Source organism: Elgaria multicarinata, chromosome 9, assembly GCF_023053635.1.
Source record: "Elgaria multicarinata webbii isolate HBS135686 ecotype San Diego chromosome 9, rElgMul1.1.pri, whole genome shotgun sequence".
NCBI lineage: Eukaryota > Metazoa > Chordata > Lepidosauria > Squamata > Anguidae > Elgaria > Elgaria multicarinata.
The window spans coordinates 11738109-11760797 of record NC_086179.1 but is presented as its reverse complement, the minus strand read 5'-3'; the positions used below and the strand labels follow the sequence as shown (position 1 = coordinate 11760797).

Here is a 22689-nt window from a genome sequence, read left to right as displayed (position 1 = left end):
GGCCAGCCCCACCATGAAGCATTAGGAAGCGGGAGCATCAGGCGGTGGAGTCTGGGAAGGTTGGTGCTCTCGCTCTCCAAAGGGTCTGCTGCTTCTTGGTCCTGTTGGCTGCTAGCATGAGCAACTTCTAGCAGCTGCTCCCTCATGCATCTCCCGCTCTGCCCTGCACCCCCAACCCCAGCTGGCCTGCCTGCTTGGCTGCCGACCAGCTAGCTGGGTGGCTTACTTTCTATGTGCACTAATGCAAGCCTGCCTCACGCTGCCCATAAGGTGTTTCCACTTCCAGGAATCGCATGGCGGCTACATGAATTCGGGCAAAATATCGCAAGAGATTCTGGAAACTCTGAGATCTCCTGCAATATTTTGACTTCAGTGTTAGCCAGGGCAAGGTTCACAATGCTTTAGGTTAGCTCTGTATTTTTAGCTTCCAAAAAGAGTGCAGGTTTTCTCTCCAGCGTTAGAAATGTCACGTTATCTAAAACGGAGGCTGTCTGTTTAGATCTAACATCTGCATGAAGATTGCAGGCCTGGTAAATAAGGCAGCAAGTCTTTGTTCAAACCAGTTTGATGGTGGTCCAGACATCTTCAGGAGATTCCTTTTCAGAACTTTTATGGCCGTTGTTTGAAATGTTAATGTTGTTGGATTTTCTTTAATGGATGAGATAGCTTGAAGAGAGGATTTTGCAGGTCAGCCAAACCTTGACCATATACAACCACACACACACACACACACACACACACACACACAGAGAGAGAGAGAGAGAGAGAGAGAGAGAGAGAGAGAGAGATATGTATAGACACACACATTTGTGGGTCAAATCATTGTGGCAGAAACAAAATTACAAATATGAACTTTGTCCCTAGCCTCTATACCAGGGGTCCCCAACCCCGGGCTATGGAACTGGGTCGCGCAGGTGAGCTGCTTTCAAGCACCCACCCCAGAGTACCTGGGCGTGGGGCGCCATCTCGCCTGCCCAACCAAAGTGAAGCCGGGACGGTAGGGTCGGGCAGCTTTGGAACGGCGTGCCCGGCCGGAAGCCGCCCACCCAGCCGAAGCGAAGCCAGGATGCTGGAGTGGGGTGGGGGCAGGGGGGCTTCCCAAAACCATCCCCTCAAACCCCCACCCCACCCCGGTCTGTGGAAACCGGTCCCTGGTGCCAAAAAGGTTGGGGACCGCTGCTCTATAATACACATGTCTTTATTCATAGAGGGAGTGGGCAGCTATGTTCATCTTTCTTTTTTTAAAGAGAGTAACTAATCAGAATTGGACTGTGACTTCAAAAAGTACTCCTTGCACTGAGACACACTTTTTCCTGTATTAAAACTGGAGGCATAGCCCCACTCTTAAAAGCCAAATAGATGCATGTGTAAAATAAGAACCAAGTGGCTTCATGCACACATCACACTAAAGCAGCGTTCAATACTATGTGCATGGACTGGAACGAGACACATTGAGCCTTGGGAATGTCCACTTCCCCACCAATCCACATGGCCAGCTTCCTCCGTCGCCTACGCCACAGTTTGAAGTTGACTTGTTTTAAGCTAACTATAGTGAATGTTTAACCACTGTTTCACTCCAGATGACATGACAAATGGGAGTTGAGGGCAAGTGAAATCAAAAGATTCCCAGTTGTGCGGGTGGTGGGGGTGGGAGGGGGCAAGGGTGAGCATAAGAGCCAGGAGCTCGCTGAAGTTCACCTTGCTAAACCAAACCACCCCTTCTGTTTTCTGCATGAGCCACTGATCAAGGTATGCCTCCTTATTTGAAGTATGCCCAGAGGAGTGACTCATGCAGAGATGAGCATACGTAGTTCTGCTGGATATTCATGCAAGGAGTGGTGGTTGGGATCAACATAGACATGGGAAAATTGCTTGCTCTTGATGGAGCCAGTTGTGTAGTTAATCATGCAGAGACAGAATGGATGCTTTATTGGTGTGTGTACTGTATTATTTAATGTAGTTCTGACAGCATATCTGTGTGTCCTGTACACAATCTTGGAATTATGGGCTGAATACAGCAACTGGTTCCTATCATTTCAGTAGAGCAGACTTAAAAACCACAGTGAAACCTCCATTCAACAGATGGTTGTAGTTTGCCACTTTGTTAATGTTTTTAATTACAAGTTTTAGTATCTAATACGTTGTTGCTGCCTGTTGAAACTAAGTGGCCTCTGGAATATTGTAAATTATTAAAATTCAATTTTATAATGCTGAACGTGGATGTGCTGCTTTGGTACGGCCGAATAAATTTAAAAATGCACCTGTAGAATACATTGCTAGACCTAGAGTTGTAAGGTGTGGCAAGTGTATTTGCTATAAAAAATGGAAAAATCCATTATGCTAATAGTATGCCACAGTTGCAAAGTTAAGTAGCTGTAAGTCAAGAAACCCTAAAATTAGGCACAGGCAAACCAGCCGCCTTCTGCTTTATGTAATATTCTGTTTAATGATCTTTGCATCAGCATTTTCCATGGCTCAAATTAGTTTATGCTCAAATTAGTTAACAGTTCTATGTTTTGAAACTATCACTTTTATGGGTTGTGTTTCCCCGTGCTAAGAGATATGGCTGAAGCTTCTTTAAAGACTATGTATTGTCCAACAATAGAGGTGCATGCATGGACATAATTGTTGTGGAAGAGCAGAGAAGCTCTGTGCTTAGCAGAACGCAAATGGATACATATGACGTTTTTCTGTGTCATGTTGTCCTATGGATGCTTCTATATTCTCTGCTGATAATGGCCGATAGTTACTGCTGTTTCCCAATGGTTCCAGTGTGATGGAGCAGTGCTCTTGCCAAGTCCATGTTTCTGTCCTGTAAAAGGAACCAATCAATTTGTATCTGCAAAGTTTTATTTCTTCCACCTTCAAGTTAGCTACCTGTAGCTACCCAAGTGAAGATCTGCCTCCTCTAATAGTAGCAAAGCTGTAACATTAGGCTGCGTTTCCACTAGTGTAAATCCAACTATTAGTTACACAATGGAATCATGCCACTGTGCAACTGCAGTACCTGCATCACAACTAGGGCTGTCTCCAAGTCAGCTTATATTTTGCTATTCCTACTTGAAGAGCTTGTGGAGCAGATTGTAACTTCCTTCTTCTTCCTGAACTGGACCTGCAATACTCAGCAGTATAGAAATGGCCTCGATGCCGCTACTTAACATGAGATGACACTTGTGAGAAGGAGACTGGGAAGTCTGGAACTGGTGGTAGTTGTGGAAGAGAAACCTCAGCTTAGTTGCACTCAGAAGCATCACGATGACCGAAAGACACAAAGATGGCATTTATAGCAACGGAGCAAGGATTAGCAGCTTTAGTAATATAATCAAGAGCCAGGAAGCTATCTGCAGCCTACCAGTAGACAGCGAGGCTCTCTTACTTTCCCTTGAGTTCCCTAAGGATCCTTCTCTGAGCATCACTGTCCAAACACGGGGAACATATGCTCTGACATTGTAACTGGTGCCCATCTGATTAGTTATTTTACTTGCTCATCAAATACTCAGCGGTTAAGGAATGAGCGCGTCATACTCTGCACCTGTGTCTCCTTGAATTGTTGAGAGTCAGTTCTTCTGCAGTCATTAATTTATCTGCTGCAAATTGTTTATTTCTCATAATTCTCTGCTTTTGGTCCCTGAAGCATAACCAGCCATTTCCCCAGAACAACAAAGTCAACGTTCTGTCCCCCAACAAAGCTTTTTGTTGCTTCCCAGAACTCTAAAACAAATTATAAATGAAGAAACCGTAAAAGATGTGGGAGGAGGCAAGAGGCAGAAAAAGGAATGAGAAACAGAAACCAGGTACTCAGGAAATAAAGAATCTACTGTGTGTGCTTCTGCTTACATAGCGTGGTGAAACTCCAGGACAAAAAGTTACTTGTTTGATGTAGATTTATTCAAGCTTGGAAACTGCCACTCATCTAGTCATCTGTGTTGAGTAAGATTTTATGTGAAGAAGTTGGATAGAGAAGCTTTTCTCCCTCTCATTCTTGATCTCAGCCAATGAAATTGATTGGCAGGAGATTCAGTGCAGACAAAGTACTACTTCACATAGCACTTAATTCTAACACGTGTGGATTTTACTGCTGCGTTTGGGTGTTCTCCCTCAGGGAATCCCAGGAGAGGGAGAGTGGAGCCAAGCCCACTGCCCCTACCCTTGCTGTCATATCTCCCATGATTCTTCCCCACTCTGAGTGTGTTGGTGAGGCATGTCTGTGTGATCAGGATTCTACGTAATAAGGGGAGGCTATGCATAGACAGCATGCCAGTGGCAAGGGGGAAGAAAGAGGGAAATGGGTGCAGCGCTGCTGGCTGCCCACACATGACTTTTATTTGCGTACGGGAGAATGATTGGATAGAGCTAAAATGTGATGATGGGCACTGGGTTAGGTGGCTATTGAAATGCATGCAGAAGTTTATCAATGGCATTAGTCTTGATGCCTGTATGTAACCTTTTTCATCTACAGGCAGTATACCGTTGGTTGTCAGTCAACAGTGAGAGAGGGAGGGCTATTTCCTCCATGCCCTGCTTGCTGACTTCCTGGAGACATTGGGTTGGCTGCCGCGTGGAGGGGACAGGATGCACTTTTTGTCTGATTCAGCAAGGCTGTTCTTTTCCTCATCCAGGCTACCCAGGAAAGGAAGCTTGTTAAAGACTGAGGGCAGCCTGGCTAGTCAAAATGTGTGTTGGGAATAGTTACCATTGACTTATTTCCAAGACTAGATTCATATGCTCAAACGATAGCTATAAAAGGTTGGGCGAGATGGTTTGGTCTGCACTGCGTAGCTTCCAAACACAGTCTTTCTCTCCCCTTACCACCCCATGCTGCTCAAGCAAACATCAGGAGAAGGTTGCTAACTCGTTATCACAAGACATAGAGATGACCACCAGTTTGGATGGCTTTAAAAGGGGGTTAGACAAATTCCTGGAGGGAAAGGGTATCAATAGCTACTAGTCCTGATAGCTATGTGCTACCTCTAGTATCAGAAGCAGTAAGTCTGTATATACCAGTTGTTGAGGAACATGGCAGGAGGGTTCTATTGCACTCATGTCTTGCTAGTGGATTCCTGGTCGACAGCTGGTTGGCCACTGCGTGAACAGAATGCTGGACTACGTGGACCCTTGGTCTGATCCAGCAGGGCTCTTACGATTTCCCCAACCGGGTGCTCTGGTGGGAATTCCCACAGGTTCAATAGTTTTGGCATATGGTGCATCAGGATTGATTACAGATAACAAAGGAATATATTCATTTTACCCCAGAATTATTTTTATTATCCTTGTATTATAATAGAAATGAACCTATTGTAGCCAAACAATTAGTAACTTTCTTAATAGCAGCTGCGAGACAAACAATAGTACAACAGTGGAACAATTTGGATCATCTTGACAAAGAGGCATGGTTATAAGAACATATGGTCTACTGCAGTTTGTGAAAAAAAATAACACATAAGTTACAAGTACTACAAGGCAAAGATGAGCCACTAGTATTTAGTGCTATATGGTGGAAATACGTTTCACACACAACTGACTCTGAGATGTTGACGTATGTGTCAAACACAGCTAGGGATATATGGAATATATATCTGATATAGAATAAATTTATAGTAAATTTATAATAATATCAAGAATTTAAAAATGTAATAAGGCCAATAAGCTTCACTCCATTGTTTTCTTATTATTTATTATTATTTAGGGGAGGGAGGGAGATATATTATACTATATCATGTTTGTGATATGATGTATATATGAAAACCTTTAATAAAAACATATATATATATATATATATATATATATATATATATATATAAAATTCCCCGTCCCATGGTTTGAACAAATTTACATGAAACCATTAGTGAAGTTACACTGGCTGGTGCCACATTCTTTCCAATTCTGTTGTCCCTCCCAAAGAGGTAGCTTCTTGGTTTGTATCAACAAGCACAGCGCAAGCCATTTTGGTACAGCTGTGTTCCTTTTTTTTTCCAGCTGATGATCCAGAGTATAATTTTATCCACTGCCTTGTGACAGTTTGCTAAAGTACTGAACATGTTTTGACAGGAGTGTGTTAATGCTGTGGATTATTGCTCTGCCTGCGGCATACACTGGGCAGTAGGGATCAGTATTCTGTGTCATGCTAAAAGACAGGCATGTACCCCTTTTTCTATCCCACTGTATTCTTTAAATGTAATATATTTTAGCAGCAGGTGGGGAAATGAAAATAATGAGCCCAAGAAATAGATTTCAGTCAAATCTCAAGAACGTTAAATGTCTCCATTGATTTATTTTTTTAATCTTAAGTGTAGAAAGGAATGTTTTTGATAAACGTAACTATATTTTTTCATATTTACATTCTTTGTCTATACAAATGTTGTTGATTTAGACCTCAGTGTCCTGCACTTAGTCCTATTCCTATGCAGAGACTCCACAGAATGCATAATCCCTTTGGGGATTCCTTTCCCCACTCTTTATCCTAGCACCCTAGAGCAAGCATTTTGCAACCTGGTGCCCTCCAGATTTGTAGGGCTATAACACCGCTCCCCCATCACTCCTAACCAGCATAGCCACTAAGTAAAACTAACTAGAAGGTTGTCTAGTTGTTCCAGCTTTACCGCTGAATTTTTTTAATGCTGCAACTGTATTTTTTTGATGTTGTATTTTATCACTTTCTCTTTCTAAGCCATGCACATAATTGTGCTCTTAGGCATGCAATAGAAATGCTGCAAATAAATGAATAGATAGATTGAAAATCTACCCTAAAATGTTCACCCAAATTAATAGCTGCTCCTAGTGAGTTAAAAGCAGTAGGATTCTCGTATTAATGGGTAGAGTTCTAACGTGGGGTACTGGGTTACAAATCTGCCAGTTTCTGATGTCTAACCATTGAACTGCCCTGGAAGTTTAGTTTTCCTAGTAACTAAACTGAAAGGACAAAGGCATTAGCAAGGTTAGATAAGGGTTAATTAGAACCCATCCCCTCATCTGAAGATGCATGAAGGATGGTTTTCACAATGCAGGCCGTTCTCTTAGAGTAAATAGGGAAGCTCTGTGTATCGATTTTAGTGCATTGGGGCAGCAGCTGTCCTGAAGTAAGAACAGAGTATAAGCCTGCAATAGAAATTGAGGGACTTTGCTCTTTTTTTCTGATACAGCCCCTTGCAGCTTAATTTGCTGGGATAAATTCACTTAATTATGATCCATGGCCTCCTGTAACAATGGCCATAGCCCTGTAGCTGGATGAGTTGCACAATTGGCTGTTACAAAGTTTGAGATAGCTTCTGTAATAATCTTAGCCCATGAGTAATGTATTTTTTTTGACACAATTCTTTGGTGGAAAGATGTATGAAGACCAGCACCAGCTGCCTCAGTGTGTGCAATAAATTTAAAGATCCAACTCCATTCATCACTTCAAATCTATTATAAATGTCCTTTCCTCAACAACACACATTCTTCAGAAACGCTTTTTCAGAAATGCTGCTATGGTGCTGTAGAAACCCTGCGTTTCACCACTCCCTTTCCTAAGCATAGTCATTACAGTAGTACAGCAGTATTCTAATTTTCCATGCATGTGGGCTTTATTTAGCATAAATCAAAGTTCACAATTCAACTGCAAAATGTGTTGCATCCTACAAAACCTGATAATAGTATGAGCCAATTTTCTTGATTAAAAACAAAACAGATTTCTGGTCCTCATAGTGAGTAAGAAATGTTACGTGTGGCAAATCTTTAAAGCAAAGAGATTTTCTGCCAATAGACAGAAGTTGAACTTGAGTGCTGTTTGTAGCTACTTCTCTCTCTTGGAGATTGAGTAGATGTTCCACTGATATGCTATGACTCTTTGGCAAGTCCCTTGATCTCCCTCCTTCCATTTCCCTCTGGAATGAATACCTTTGAGGAGAGCTTATGGGAGATAAGGTTTGCAAAGTGCTTGGACCTTTAAAACCACTATATGAATGTTTTGCTTACCTTCTGGCTTCAAAGGGATTGCTGGCGTCCACGTTCATCCCTCTGTAAGTAACAAACCCTGGGATGCATGATGTTTCAAAGAGGTAAAACACACACACCCAAATCCTGCCTTAAGACTCTTCTTATGTTCATCTTGACAAAACACAGAGTATCATAAGTCTGGTCTACACATGCAGCAGAATGCAGTGGTAGAATACAGAGGTGGTGGAGCAGACTGTACTATTTGAGACCACAGGGAAGTGGTACCATTCTTGAACGCTCCTGTATGTCCTTGTAAGAAGAAAACGAACGAAGAATATTTTTGCTCAGCTCTTTCCCTGCTCTGCTGGTTTTCTACTCACAAGTAATTGCTAGGAAAACGTTCCATGGCATTTGCATTTATGTTGTACCCTACCCCGATCCAGAGGGAGAGGCGGGTAACAATTATTATTATTATTATTATTATTATTATTATTATTATTTATTATTATTATTAAAATAGTTCAGTCGATTTCACCTCTTCATTTCCATGTATGTGTAGACCCTGCCATAATTGAGTACTGCCAAGAGAGAAGGTAGAACAGATGCTTTGCCATTTATGCTCCCAGTATCTCCAGGTATGGATCTTGGGACTCTGAGATGGAGAGCTGATCCTGATGATGATGATACACGGCATTTATGAAACAATTTTCATACGTTCTCAATGCTTGTTGCCAGCATTATAGAAGAAACATACCATGGACACAGATCTCCATTGCGTGACAATAAGGGAGGGGGCCTTTTCAGTGGTGCGCCCCCCCCCCAATTATGGAATGATCTCCCCGATGAGGCTCGCCTGGCGCCAACATTGTTATCTTTTCGGCGCCAGGTCAAGACCTTTCTCTTCTCCCAGGCATTTAACAATATATGCTAAGTTTATTTTTTAATGGACCCCAGAACTGTTGCTTAAATGGATATTGTTGTTTTATACTGTTGTTTTTATATTTTTGATGGTTTTAAATTTTGTATACTTTTTAATGTTCAATGTTTTAAACTTTTGTAAACCACCCAGAGAGCTTCAGCTATGGGGCGGCATATTAATTAATTAAACAAACAAACAAATAAATAAATAAATGGAGATTAAATACCCATGCTATCGAGCAAGTATCATCGTATCTATCTGGGTGTTCTTTTCTCAGCTTCAGGAAGCTGGGATGCCCATTTTAAATCCTTGAAATTAAAGACAAGCCAGCAATTAAATAGACTATTGAAATTCTAGCGCACTAGGGGAGGTTACCAAATTCACCCAATGCCAACCTTGTTGAAATCAAAACGTATACCTCAGTTTGTGTATGGAGGAGAATTATGGGCTCTGAAATCCTCATACAACATGGAAATGTTTCAAAATAAATTCTTAAGGACAATTCTAGGTGTAACAAGCTGCACTCCTGCTTCATTCTTACGCTCAGAAACCGGCGTAATAGCAATCAAATCTATCACTGCCATTAGGGCCTTTAATTACTGGCTCAAGACTTATTTTTCCCCTCCAACCAGATTACCTAAATTGTGTCTTTTAGAGCAAATGAGAGCCAATTCATCAAATACATCATCCTGATTTCAGAAACTGATTTCTCAAATTCATTATTATGTTTTTTTTCTTCTCAATACTTTACTACTCTGAATTTAGCTCACAGCAAAGAGGTCTTTAAGGAGAGGGTCTATAGTGTTTCTGTACAAATGGATCTCTGTGCAGTCTCAAGTAATAAGATAGCACCTTGGTTTGCAGAGACTAAGCTTAAATTTGAATGCGAACGCTGACTCTAATTTCCAACCCTCGTCTTAGATCAGCTCTTGCACAATTAAAGATGCAACAAATAATAAAAAAGATGCAACAAATGAAAACAGCAGTGCAAGAAGGGCATTTTAATAAAATTCCTTATGCCTCAAGACTTTGCCCTTTCCGTAGTGGCAAAGTGGAGGATCTGCCTCACTATTTGTTCTACTGCCCTATCTATTCTGAAATTCGTTCTAAATATTTGGATCGTTTTCCTGTGAATGGGTCCAGTTGGTCTGATTCAAAAAGAAACACACGTTCTGTTTACATGCAACAACAAGACTGTCATATTGGCATAGGCCAACTTCACTCTTGCAGCTCAAATGTATAGAGCAAAATTTCTGACCTTGTATGTATGGTTTGTTTTGGTTGTGCATCTAGACCGTTATTACTTGCTGTGACTGGCAGCAACTCCCTAGGGTATGGACATAATCCTATATGGTAGTTTAGTGTTCTATCCATATTGCAGATAAAAGGCTGAGAGAGAAAGAATGATGAATGATATGACTGAGTGAAAAGATTTGTGCAGAATTGGATTGGATGCTGGCTTGGATCCCTTAACAACGGTGTAGTGGTATGTTTTGAAGGGTCCCTCCTGGCTTATAAAAGCAATCTGAGGGGGTTTGACTGGGTGGGTCCAGGGGGTGATAAATGCTTCCCTCCGGGAAGGGGTGGTCCCTGCTGTCCTTAAGGAGGCAGTAGTGCGACCACTCCTGAAGAAGCCCACCCTGGACCCGATGGTATTAGGCAACTACCGCCCAGTTGCAAACACTCCTTTTTTAGGGAAGGTACTTGAGAGGGTTGTGGTGGAGCAACTGCAGGCACTCTTGGAGGATACTGATTATCTAGACCCATTCCAGTCTGGGTTCGGATCTGGTTACGGGACTGAATCAGCCTTGGTCGCCCTGATGGATGACCTTTATCAAGAGAGGGACAGGGGGAATGCAACCCTGTTAATCCTGCTCGATCTCTCGTCGGCTTTTGATACCATTGACCATGGTATCCTCCTGGATCGACTCCGTGGGATGGGCATCGGAGGCACTGTGTTACAGTGTTCCGGTCCTACCTACGGGGTCGTTTTCAGAGAGTAGCATTGGGTGACCAGTCCTCGGCCCCTTGGCAATTGAGCTATGGAGTGCCGCAGGGCACCATCTTGTCCCCAGTGTTATTTAACATCTATATGAAGCCGTTGGGAGCGGTAATTAGGGGATTTGGAGCTAAATGCCATCAATACCCTGATGACACACAGCTCTATCTCCCTGTGACAACTGAATCAGGTGAGGCTGTGCAGGTCCTGGACCAGCGCCTAGACTCAGTAATGGGCTGGATGAGGGCCAATAAACTGAGACTGAATCCTGGCAAGACGGAAGCCCTGTAGGTGAGTGGTTCCCGAGTCCGGGAGACAGGCTCATTGCCTTTTCTGGATGGGGTTGTACTGCCTCTGAAAGAACAGGTTTGTAGTTTGGTGGTACTCTTAGACCCATTTCTGTTGTTGGAGGCTCAAGTGACCCCCACGGCTCGGAGTGCCTTTTACCATCTTTGGTTGGTTTGCCAACTACGGCCTCTCCTGGACAGGGATAGCTTGGCCATGGTGGTACAGGCATTGGTAACCTCAAGATTGGATTACTGCAACATGCTCTATGTGGGGCTGCCCTTGAAGCTGCTCTGGAAACTGGAGCTAGTGCAGAATACTGCAGCTCGGCTGTTGTCTGGAGCTGCCCCTTTCCAGCATGGAACTCCTCTGCTGAGGGAGCTGCACTGGCTCTCTATTCACTATCGGGCCAGGTTGAAGGTTCTTGTACTTGTGTACAAAGCCCTAAACAACTTCGGAACAGGATACCTGAGAGAGCGCAGAAGCTTCTCCCTTACCAACCTGCCTGGTCACTGAGGTCATCCGAGGGCCTGCTCCTGGTGGTTCCACATAGCTCCATCCTCCGATTGGAATCCACCAGGGGAAGAGTCTTCAGCGGGTGGCTCCCCTCCTGTGGAATTCCCTGCCTCTGGAGGTCAGGCAGGCACCAACCTTGTACTCCTTTCAGCACCTCCTGAAAACGTCTTTATTCCAAGAAGCTTTTCCTTAATATGCAGCCTTGAACCTCTGTTTTTGCTTCTTTTTAAATTTTGTTTTAGCTGTTTTATTCTGTTTTTTATTTTCATTTTATTTTGTACACTGCTCCGAAATTTTTCAATGGGGAGTGGTATATAAATATTCCAAATAAATAAATAAATAAATAAATAAATCATGACAGTCCTCATAGCCACACTCCCAAGGAGAGTCCAATGTTGCAGACAGTTGCGTTGATCCATATCAAACCAGTTTTAGGAGCTTTCATCTACTAGGAACAGGTCTTTTGTAAAGCTAATGGGTCTTTGTTGCCCATTTAAGAGTAAGCCAACCCAAACTACTTTGCATTATTATAGGGAATAATATATTGTTGCTGGGGGAAAAATCATCCCTCACCCCCAGCTACTGTGAGGATTGCATCTAAGTTCAGAAGAAACAGGGAATTCTGAGGGAAGTGGTAGATGACATCAGCAACCCTGCTAATAAAAAAGTGCTGGCACTGCACCACTGCCCCCTTAATTATGCCTGGCGTGTGCCTGGTTTTGTCAACAACATAATGGCCCTGTTCAGAAGACACCTTAAACCACGGCTTTAACAATGGTGAATAAGGCAAAAAGACTTATTCACCGTAGTTATAGCTGTGGTTTAAGGTGTCTTCTGAACAGGTCCAATGACTTGCTGTGAGCTCAGTGGTTTCTCCTTCTACCCATCCCCACTTGTGGGGCACCATATTTTAATATTTCTTCGCCTATTGAGTGTATGCTAAGACAAGTTTTTATCCCAGGGCATCCTTGCACATACTCTTAAACTCTATGCGACTCATTTTTAAAAAACCTGTATATCTGTCTTTACCTCTTTCCTAGATATAGAGGAGGACAGCAGGCCTTCTTAACTTGTCACAGAGGGGATGTTATAGGTCTAACTTGTAGGGATGAGAGAAGCCATCTCTGCTGAAATCCCCACTTCTGCCTAGCTTTTAAAGGAGCTACTTAACTTTTCCTCTGTTTCTCTGGCCATAGCTAGATGGGGCTTTATCCCAGGTTGATCCCCAGGATCGTCCCTGTATGTCCACATGATGCACAGGGGATCCCAGGATCAGGGAGGGATGATCCATCTATTGCCCTGGGATCTCGCCCTCCACTTTGGCCCCCGGTTTTTCTTAGGCACCGCGGGTTGACCCGGCTCTGCACGATTCCTCGCGAGGAACCGGGAGCCACGCATGGGGTGCAGCGCTCCTCAGGAGCACTGCGCCCATCGAGGGTAGGGTAGGGGGAGTGGAGAAAGTAATTTAAATTTAAAAAATTACCGTTTGCGCACGAGCGTTCGTGTGCTGCTGCCCGTTTTAAGTTAAAAAAATGGCGGACGCGACGCCTCTCCTTCTGAGGTCGTCGTGCGTTGCATATAAACAGAAGAGGGATATCGCGATAAACACAACGCAAGAGCTTCCCTCCTCCACTACGGGCTAACCGGTAGGTCTAGCTAAGACGTCTGATAGAATTTTTCCTCATTCCCCCCACCCAAACAAAACACACATCATAGTAGGTCCAACGTTGAGTTGTGATCAAGGTGTAGGTCTCAACCACCCCTTGAAAACCACTAGTGCAGCATGGACCCTGAGCCTATATATTCTTTTTCATGTATATGGGGAAACTTTTAATCTTTCGCCCTCCTGTTGCTGATCATGCAATGTTTGGCCTGCATAATTTAGAGCCATGCAGACTCCTGATGTTGTATATTCATAAGATGCACTACAAGAGCTTGATTTTTGTAGGCAGACCTTGCCTGCAAATAGCCGAGCCTCTTGGGAGTTTGATGTGGGAAGGAGCGCATAGATTGAGAAGACATGGAAGGGAATTGAAAATCACACTCTTTACAAGCCAGAGATCTAAAGCCTAGTATTCTTTAGCTACATAGCTCTAAAAATTCCACAATAGACTTTACTATTAGTACGAAAGCACTTCCATCCCTCTCTTCCCACACAACTTTTTATCTGCGTTAGAAGGAATACCTGAAATAATGAGAGATGGAACATATAGCAGTGGTGGGTGGCAATAGTGCTTGTGGCCCATGACCCTTTTTGCAAACAGACTTTTATTAAAACCTCAGAGTTTTAATCAGAGACGCAGGAGGCATCTTGCCATAGTAGACACTGGCACTGATATCATAAATTAATGCTAATAATCACTCCAAACAATTTGGGCAGATACATAGTGGATGTACACTGGAGAGCTGTGAATGGCTCCAGACTCCTGATATGCATCTGCTACATTATTTTAGAGACGTTCATCTCTCCACACTGTGTGTTCTCTGCAAGGAAACCAGGTGTTAAAATGACAGATATGCAATGAAGCAGGGATAGGGGACTTGTGGTCCTCCAACTCCCCTCACCATTGGCTATCCTAGTTAAGGCTGATGGGGGTTGCAGTCACCAACATCTGGAGGGCCAGACATTCTCGAACTTATTTATTTATTTATTTATTTATTTATTTATTATTAATTACATTTCTATACTGCCCAATAGCCGGAGCTCTCTGTTGCAAAGTATGAAACTGCCCCCAGAGCAGAGCCATCCCAAAGTATTTTGTTGCCTGAGCAGCCAGCGGTGCCCCTGACCCAAGCCAAGGTGCATTTCCGCAACTAGCTCTGCTATTTTTTGCACCCAAGGCAGGGAACCGCACAAGCGCCTCTCTCCTTCCCTGGCAGTAAAACTACAATGATATGTTAAATAATAATTTGCTGCGCTTTCATATACTTCAATAGAAGTATAGCTTCCAAATCGCGTGAGGTACTGGTTCCTCCCTATTCAGCCCTGGTTAGGCCTCATCTAGAGTATTGCGTCCAGTTCTGGGCTCCACAATTCAAGAAGGACGCAGACAAGCTGGAGCGTGTTCAGAGGAGGGCAACTGGGATGATCAGGGGTCCGGAAACAAAGCCCTGTGAAGAGAGACTGAAAGAACTGGGCATGTTTAGCCTGGAGAAGAGAAGATGGAGGGGAGACATGATAGCACTCTTCAAATACTTAAAATGTTGTCACACAGAGGAGGACCAGGATCTTTTCTCAATCCTCCCAGAGTGCAGGACACGGAATAATGGGCTGAAGTTACAGGAAGCCAGATTCCGGCTGGACATCAGGAAAAACTTCCTGACTGTTAGAGCAGTATGATAATGGAACTAGTTACCTAGGGAGGTTATGAGCTCTCCCATACTAGAGGCCTTCAAGAGGCAGCTGGACAACCATCTGTCAGGGATGCTTTAGGGTGGATTCCTGCATTGAGCAGGGGGTTGGACTCGATGGCCTTCTAGGCCCCTTCCAACTCTACTATTCTATGATTCTGTGATTCTACCCAACTTGGGTACCTGAGGCAGCTGCTTCACTTTGCTTGATCGTATGGCTGGACCTGCAGAAGCAACTGATAAGGTAAAGAGTATTCAGGTTAAATAACACTGTCTGCAGAGCTTTGATGGACCATAGAAAGATTTCTTAGTAGCTGGTCAACATCTTGACTATTCTGTCGGTTTGGATACTGTCCTATATGACTCTTAATATGTGTATTACTTATGACATTTTATTAGGAATAGAAGTAATAATGTAAAACAACCATGATGGGGAATTTGTAGGAAGATAGGCGATGGGATATTGGTTGTTCATATAGATGTCTTGGTTGCTGTCTGAGGAGGAAGGTAATACCATGGTATACATTGCGATGTAGTTCTCTTGTTAATATTTAATCCTGTATTTGTATAGTTGATGTTGGTTGATGATATGTATTTAAATGTATCTTGACAAAACAAAAATAAAACTTTTTCATTTAGGCAAGAATTGGTGGCTGTGTATGTGCTTCTGTGCGGACACACGTATAAAGAGTGGGGTATTAAAAATGAACCTTTAACTTTACAGCTGGGTATGCACAAAATTTCAGGGATAGTGTAACATATAAGCCCAAATAAGTAATGTTGGACCTTTCTTTTAACGATTTGGGGGAGTTTTAAATCTGAAGGTGTGTGATGGTAGACCTCGTTTGAGCTGTGTTCACAGTCCAGCATAAAGCAAGTGTTGAGAGTAGTGCAAAGTTTGAGGAGTGAAGTACTGGCCTGAGCCTTATTTGTGCCTCTCAAGGTTCAGCCAAGGGTAGAGATAGGGGAAGAATTTTCTTTGTTCAGATTTTGTTGGGAACATAACCAAGTGTGCCCTTTCTGAATCAATCCAGTATTTTGTGGTGCGGTACTCTGAACAAACAATGTTTATAGCATATACTAGGGCAAAATGCTTGCCAAAAAAATGTGTATCAGGTAAAATTGCATACAAAAACATAAGAAATGCGATCAAAAATAAGTACAAATTCTCATGTGGAATTTTTTAAAAGGGCATGAACTGATGTGGAAACAAGTAAACATAAGGCCGGAGAAACGAGAAACGGAAGAACTGCTTTGCATATTTCAAATAGTATCTCACTCTAAATGGAGTGGTCTAAACTGAAAGCATCTGCATATCTGTAATAGCTATAAATCTAAATGCTTCCCGAGTAAGTGCAATTCAGACTTTTAGTAGCCTGTAGCAGATGTTTAATTATTTCATTAAATCATGATATAGCTCTTATAAACTTGCCCTAATAATGTTAGCGCTATTTAATTACCACCTCAACTACTTTGTTTATGTAAACCCACCCACATGCTCTTAACCACACTTGTCCTTTAACAAGATTCTTTGTCGATGCTAAGAGCCTTAGATTTATTACAAGATGCACAACAAAATGGTAGTGGTGGTGGATAGGCTCACTTGAGGACTGCTGTTACAATATTTAGCTTTACTGTGTTGGAGCCAGTTAGCAATACAGTAGGTTTAGTATGAGATAAAATCTCAGTTCTTTAGTCAGAAGGCACACAGTGAAGTAACCTTGTTGAAGTTATGCATGGTGTAGAGAAGGTGGGTGCATGGTATGCATGGTGTGGAGAATGAGGATAGGGAGACACCTCTCTCTCTCTCTCTCTCTCTCTCAAAATGCTGAAACTGGGGTCAGACCATGAAACTGAGTGGCAGGAAATTCGGGACAGATAAAGAGAACGCCTTCTTCACACAGCACATACTTAAACTATGGAATTCACTACCCTAAGACGTAGAGAAGACCACTAATTTGGACGGCTTTAAAAGGGGTTAGATAAATTCATGGGGGAGAATGCTAACAATGGCTACTATTCCTGATGGCTATGTGCTACCTCCAGCCTCAGAGGCAGTATGCCTATGTACATCAATTGCTGGGGAACATGGATAGGAGGGTGTTGACATGTCCTACTTGTGGGTTTCCTGAGGATAGCTGGTTGGCCACTGTGTGAACAGAATGCTAGGCTAGATGGGCCAGTGGTCTGATCAAACTGGTTGTGCTTTTTATACTGTATTTTGTAATTGTGCTTTTAACATGTTGGTTGTTTTATTATGGTTTTAATTTTTGTGAACCACCCAGAGAGCTTCGGCTATTGGGCGGTATAGAAATGTAATAAATAAATAAATAAATTTATATATCATTGTGCCATAATGTTGTACAACTACTTCTTCAGCGTCTGTGGCTTAGCTCTCCCCATTTGATCTGTTAGGAAATGTCAGTGTGTTCTAATTAAACCAAAGTCATAGTCTTGATTTCCTCTTTTCTTTTTAGCCAAGAAGAGTTACCTGACTATGATGCAGCATCGGAGAGGGTAAGTTGTCCATCTCTCGTGTCAATCTTCAGTGAATGTTCTGGGAACACTCAGTGTTGTACCACTACAGAAGCTAAGCAGGTGTAGCTCTGTTAAGTTCTTATATGGCAGACCATTAAACAGGTAGAGTTGCTTTACACTGAGCCAGAACATGGTCTGTCTAGCCTAGTGCTGCTCTCTCTGTTCTAACTCACAGCAGCTCTCCATCGCCTCAAGACAGAGGTCATTCTTAGCCCTTCCACCTAAGATCCTTTAACAAAAGATGCTGAGTATTGAACCTGGGATGTAGGAAGTTGCCTTAGACTGAGTCAGTCCATTGGTTTATCCAGCTCAGGATTGTCTACAGTCGTGATTGGCAGCTCTCTAGAATTTCAGCATGGAGTCTTTCCTGGGCTACCTGGAGGTGCCGGAGATTGAGCCTGAAACATGGGCTTTACTTACCTGCAACCCTTACCCTGAATCTCTATGTGAGCTGTGGGATATTAGCTGATAGTTCATCAGTTGCTTTCTCAGCTCAGAAAAGCACTGAGACAGAGTGAGTTTTAGGACACCCCACTCTCTTTTGATAACAAGATTTTTCACTGGTTGATTCCTAAGCCTGATTCTCCTTTGTGAATGGGGAGGTCCATCCATTCTGATTCTCAAACCAGCCCGTTGACTGCAGTCCGGTTTCCAGAATACTTCAGTCTACAAAGTCATCCATAAGCGGTTAGGAAAGACGTTCTTCGGTTGTTTCTTCACATGTACCGTCAGAGGGATATCCCAAAAGGGTATCATGTGAAAAGGCCTCTCCTTCACGGAAGACCCATTTAGTCAACATCTAAGTGGGTCAGCACATATGGGGCCTGTTAGGCATTGAACCAAGGGAGGTAAGGGACAGTCAGTAGCTGGAAGGCTGAAGTATATAATTTTGTGGGTGATCAGAGAGGATTTTGTTCCTGAGCAAAGAGGTGAAGAGTTACACGACACCATGCAACAGCCACATCATGAAGTGTAGGCAGGACTGCAGCTGACGGCCCCATTCAGTCTCCTTTTGGCTGCAAGCTGTGCACAATGAGACTCATTCATGTCATCCAATCTGAGTGTGGGTTTGGCCAAACTCTGGTGAGCTTGAGGCCCACTTCTGTCAGCAAATTCCACCCTGCGCGCAAGTCACAGCTGACATGATGCATTACACTTGGTTGAGCTGTAACTGTGGCTGCTGTGAGGCAGATTTAGCCGTATTTCTTTAGATACGCCCATTAGACCCATTCCTTGGGTCCTAGTTTCTCTTGTGAAGAAACAGAAGTACCTCATCACTCAGATGCAGAAAGGTGTTTTCCAACCATCGTTGATCTTGATGATTATCTGGCACTGACTGTCCGAAGAAGGCAGCTTATATACTTCCCACAGAGCTGTTAACGCTTCTGGGATCAACTCAAAGGTCACTTGCCAAGTTGATGCTGATCCCTGCTAGTCTGGAAAGGTGGAAGAGCAACTCAGGTTCCCTCTGTGGTTGTTTGCAGAGCTTCCACTCAACTAAGCCTCTTTAAATTCCACTTAGGTCTCTGCCTAGTTTGAGTTGCTCTCTTAAATGCCTCTGAAAAGTTATGTTCTTATGCAGAGATTTTGAAGCTCTTTTTACTACTCCTTTAATATATAAGAGACTAGAAGATTGAGAAAACACACACCAAAATGTGTGTGAAGTGAAGTTTTAAGCCAGAAAACTTTCCTGGAATCAAATATTTGGGGAAATGTTGTGTTAGAAACTTAGATTCATATATTGTTATCCAGAATTTAGGGTACAATCAACTAATTAGGGAAGAAAACTGCCACCAAATTACATTACTGCTAAACACATTCTCTTATGGAAGTCAAGTGTGTGCTTATCTGCTGATTTCTCTGAGAGTCACAAGAATGCATTAGTGGCAAGTGTCTGTTCTTAACATAATGCAAAGTTGCCAGAAAATTGTAGGGCTTCAGATAAGACACTTATTACACACCTTTGCAGAAGTTTCTAGTTGGGTGGACATTGTTAGTATTGAGCTTGATGAACTTTCCATAGCAATTTCTCAGAAGAAGAAAAGATTATAGTCTGCACAATGGTTCTCCTCTATTACTGTGTTGTGAAGTGCTCTAAAATTACTGTAATGATGTCTTTCTTGCAATAACCTTAGTCTCTATCGCTTACTATCAGTTACCTAGCAGTGCAATCTGTGATTAGGCATGTACAGTGGCATTTAAACTAAATTGCACATCTTCTACGGGTGTGGCAGAAGAGCAATGTGTATAATCTTTTTAAATTTTTATTGGTGCTACTAGAATCTGGAAATTGTTACATGGGAGTTAGTTTAAGACTTGTGTACAGTCAAACTATTTCCTTTAGGCAATATTTCTGAAATCAGCAGGCTCAGAGGAGAACTGTGTGGTCCATACCATGATTTCTAGAGTTGTGATGTCCCAGCCTATAGTGTAGGGGGCGGTCTACTTTATTTCATTCTGGGAAGTGGGGTTCCACATTGGCCCCTTTGAATCCTGCGGGGGCCACACTCTTCCCCCATCACTGGCTGCTGTTGCTGCTGCTGCTGCTGCTGCTGCTGCTAATAATAATAATAATAATAATAATAATAATTTAAAAAAACAGAAAAGAGTTAAGGAAAAAAGCAACAAAAGAGGAAAAAAGGAAAGAACTTGAAATAAAAGCATATCCATTCATAGTAATTGTTCATAACATAAAAGAAGAAGAAGAGCAGCTGATGGAAGTTGCCACCACCATCATACTCCCAGCGATTTTCTTGGGAAACAAGGCTCCTCCAGACAGTCTGCTGCCAGGAGCCCTGTTCTGCAGAGAAGCAAGGCATCTCTGTGCATCCTGTTTCTCTGTAGAATCTGTGATTCTGGGGAGACAAAGCATGTGGTGAGCGCATGACTTGTTTCCAAGCAGAATTGCTGGGCCTTCCGTGGTGGCCGGGACTGGAGGGGTCACACAAACAGCTGTGGCAGGTTGCGTCTTGCCCACCCCTATTATAGAGTGATGGTATGTGTTCTCCAGAAGGAAATGTGCAAGGCTGTGCATTGTTTGGCTGGTCTACCCAGCTAAGCCAAAATTGTGGTCATCGCCACCCCTGTCGGGCCCCACTATCGCTGGCCTTTCCCTTAGGAAAGACGTCAGGCGGGAGCACACTCCGTTGTTTTCTGCTGCCTAGAGGCACTCCGCATGGTTTTAAGAAGCCAAGTCCAATGCTCTCTCACCCCATCTTGTCTTTCCCAATGGAAAGGCTGTGCAGAATGAGGGAGCAAGCCCTGTTGGATTTTATTTAATTATTTATTACATTTTTATACTGCCCATCTGCCAAAGCTCTCTGGGCAGTGCACAATTAAAAACCATAAAATATAACAGGTATAAATTTAAAACATAAAAAGTTAAAAAGGCAATATAAAACCAGCTACATTAAAAACCAGGGAAAGCCTGTATAAAAATGTATGTCTTCCGAAGGCGTTTGAAAGGTAATACATTTTCTGCCCTACAGTCCTTTTGGATCAGTTAAAATTCTGGTTCACTGTAGATGCATGAGCAGACCTAAATTAATATGGTAAAGTACTTTTTCTCTGAACTCATTTGTATTCTCTTAGTAGTGGAAGGCAACTTATGGCCCTTCTGGATGTTTTGGCTGAGCAGTCCCATCAACCTAGCCAGCCTAGCCAATAGTGAGGGATTGTGGGAGTTTTCAGCTAAAATGTCTGGAAGGTTGCAAGTGGTCCAGCCTTGCTTTAACCCATTTGTATTGGCCAGACCCCTGAAAAGGCATCATGTTGAAACAGAAAAGAAGAATTCCTTATGGCCAGCTTTACAATTTCCATTTGAGTTAAAATACTTACCAACATTTTTGTGAACTTAAAGGTATTGCTGTGTCTGTTCCTAAATGCTTGAAAATGTCTAAAAATTCTTTGGTGCAAATGGAGTGAACAGAATAATGGGCTCTAATTTTATTTCAGCAAAAGCAGCTTGAAATTGAAAGAACTACAAAATGGCTGAAGATGTTGAAAAGCTGGGAGAAATACAAAAACACTGAAAAGGTAACGTTGAATGTTTTCACAGGCCTTTGCTTTTACTCAATGCAGCGGCATTAATTTGGGTGCTGTAGTGTCAAGCGTCCATTTTTCTATTACCATAGCATTCGTTATAGTATTCATTTTAAGCAACAAATGTACAAAGAACCTGGCTTTCAGGTAGTTTCCAAGAGCTGCGTTACATTGGCAGTTCAGCTTCAGAGGTATAATTGCTCAGGAAATACTGATTTCTAATTGTGCAATAGGAATGGACCTGGTGTGTCTAAGTAGAAACTCATGGAGGTTCAGTGAAAGGATTCCCCCCCCCCAAATCTTCAGGTACAACATTTAGCTTACTCTTTTTCCTACTCACAAACCACTCCAAGTGTGTTCTGCTGCTTACAACCCCTCCAGAGGTTTTCTCACTTAATGACAAGTAGAAAGATTTGCTTGAACTTCCAGAGCTCTAGAAACTTTGGTGCACAGAGAGGGGGAAGCTGTTAGCGAGCTACTTTGGAAAGATGGTGACGGGTAGGATCTTCTGCCCCTCTCCGGTGCTGCCTTCAGAATGGCTTTGTGTAGATTGAATGCCTTTCCTAACGCGTGGTGTGGTGGCTAGAGTGTCAGACTGGGAGTTGGGGGATCCGGGTTCTAGTCCCCCACTCGGTCATAGAAACCCACTGGTTGACTTGGGGCCAGTCACAGACTCTGAGCCCAACCCACCTCACAGGGTTGTTGTTGTGAGGATAAAGTGGAGAGGAGGAGGATTATGTACGCCATCTTGGGTTCCTTGGAGGAAAAAAGGTGGGATATAAATGCAACAACAACAACAACAACAACAGCAATAATAATAGGCACTAAGAAATTTACGCTAAAATATGCTGGTGTTTTTGGCCTCATAGAATCATAGAATAGCAGAGGTGGAAGGGGCCTACAAGGCCATTGAGTCCAACCCCCTCCTCAATGCAGGAATCCACCCTAAAGCATCCCTGACAGATGGTTGTCCAGCTGCCTCTTGAAGGCCTCTAGTGTGGGAGCGCCCACAACCTCCCTAGGTAACTGATTCCATTGTCGTACTGCTCTAACAGTCAGGAAGTTTTTCCTGATGTCCAGCTGCAATCTGGCTTCCTTTAACTTGAGCCCCTTATTCTGTGTCCTG

The 22689-nt window shown here is 42.9% G+C and overlaps 1 protein-coding gene across 1 annotated transcript in view; it reads left to right on the top strand.

The window, feature by feature from the left end:
* Positions 1-22689, top strand: part of USP6NL (USP6 N-terminal like) — a 152293-nt gene that overhangs the window by 78739 nt on the left and 50865 nt on the right. The window contains exons 5-6 of the mRNA XM_063134744.1: positions 17462-17501; positions 21477-21557. Of these exons, the coding sequence (XP_062990814.1) occupies positions 17462-17501; positions 21477-21557 (121 nt within the window). The remainder of the gene's footprint in view (positions 1-17461; positions 17502-21476; positions 21558-22689) is intronic.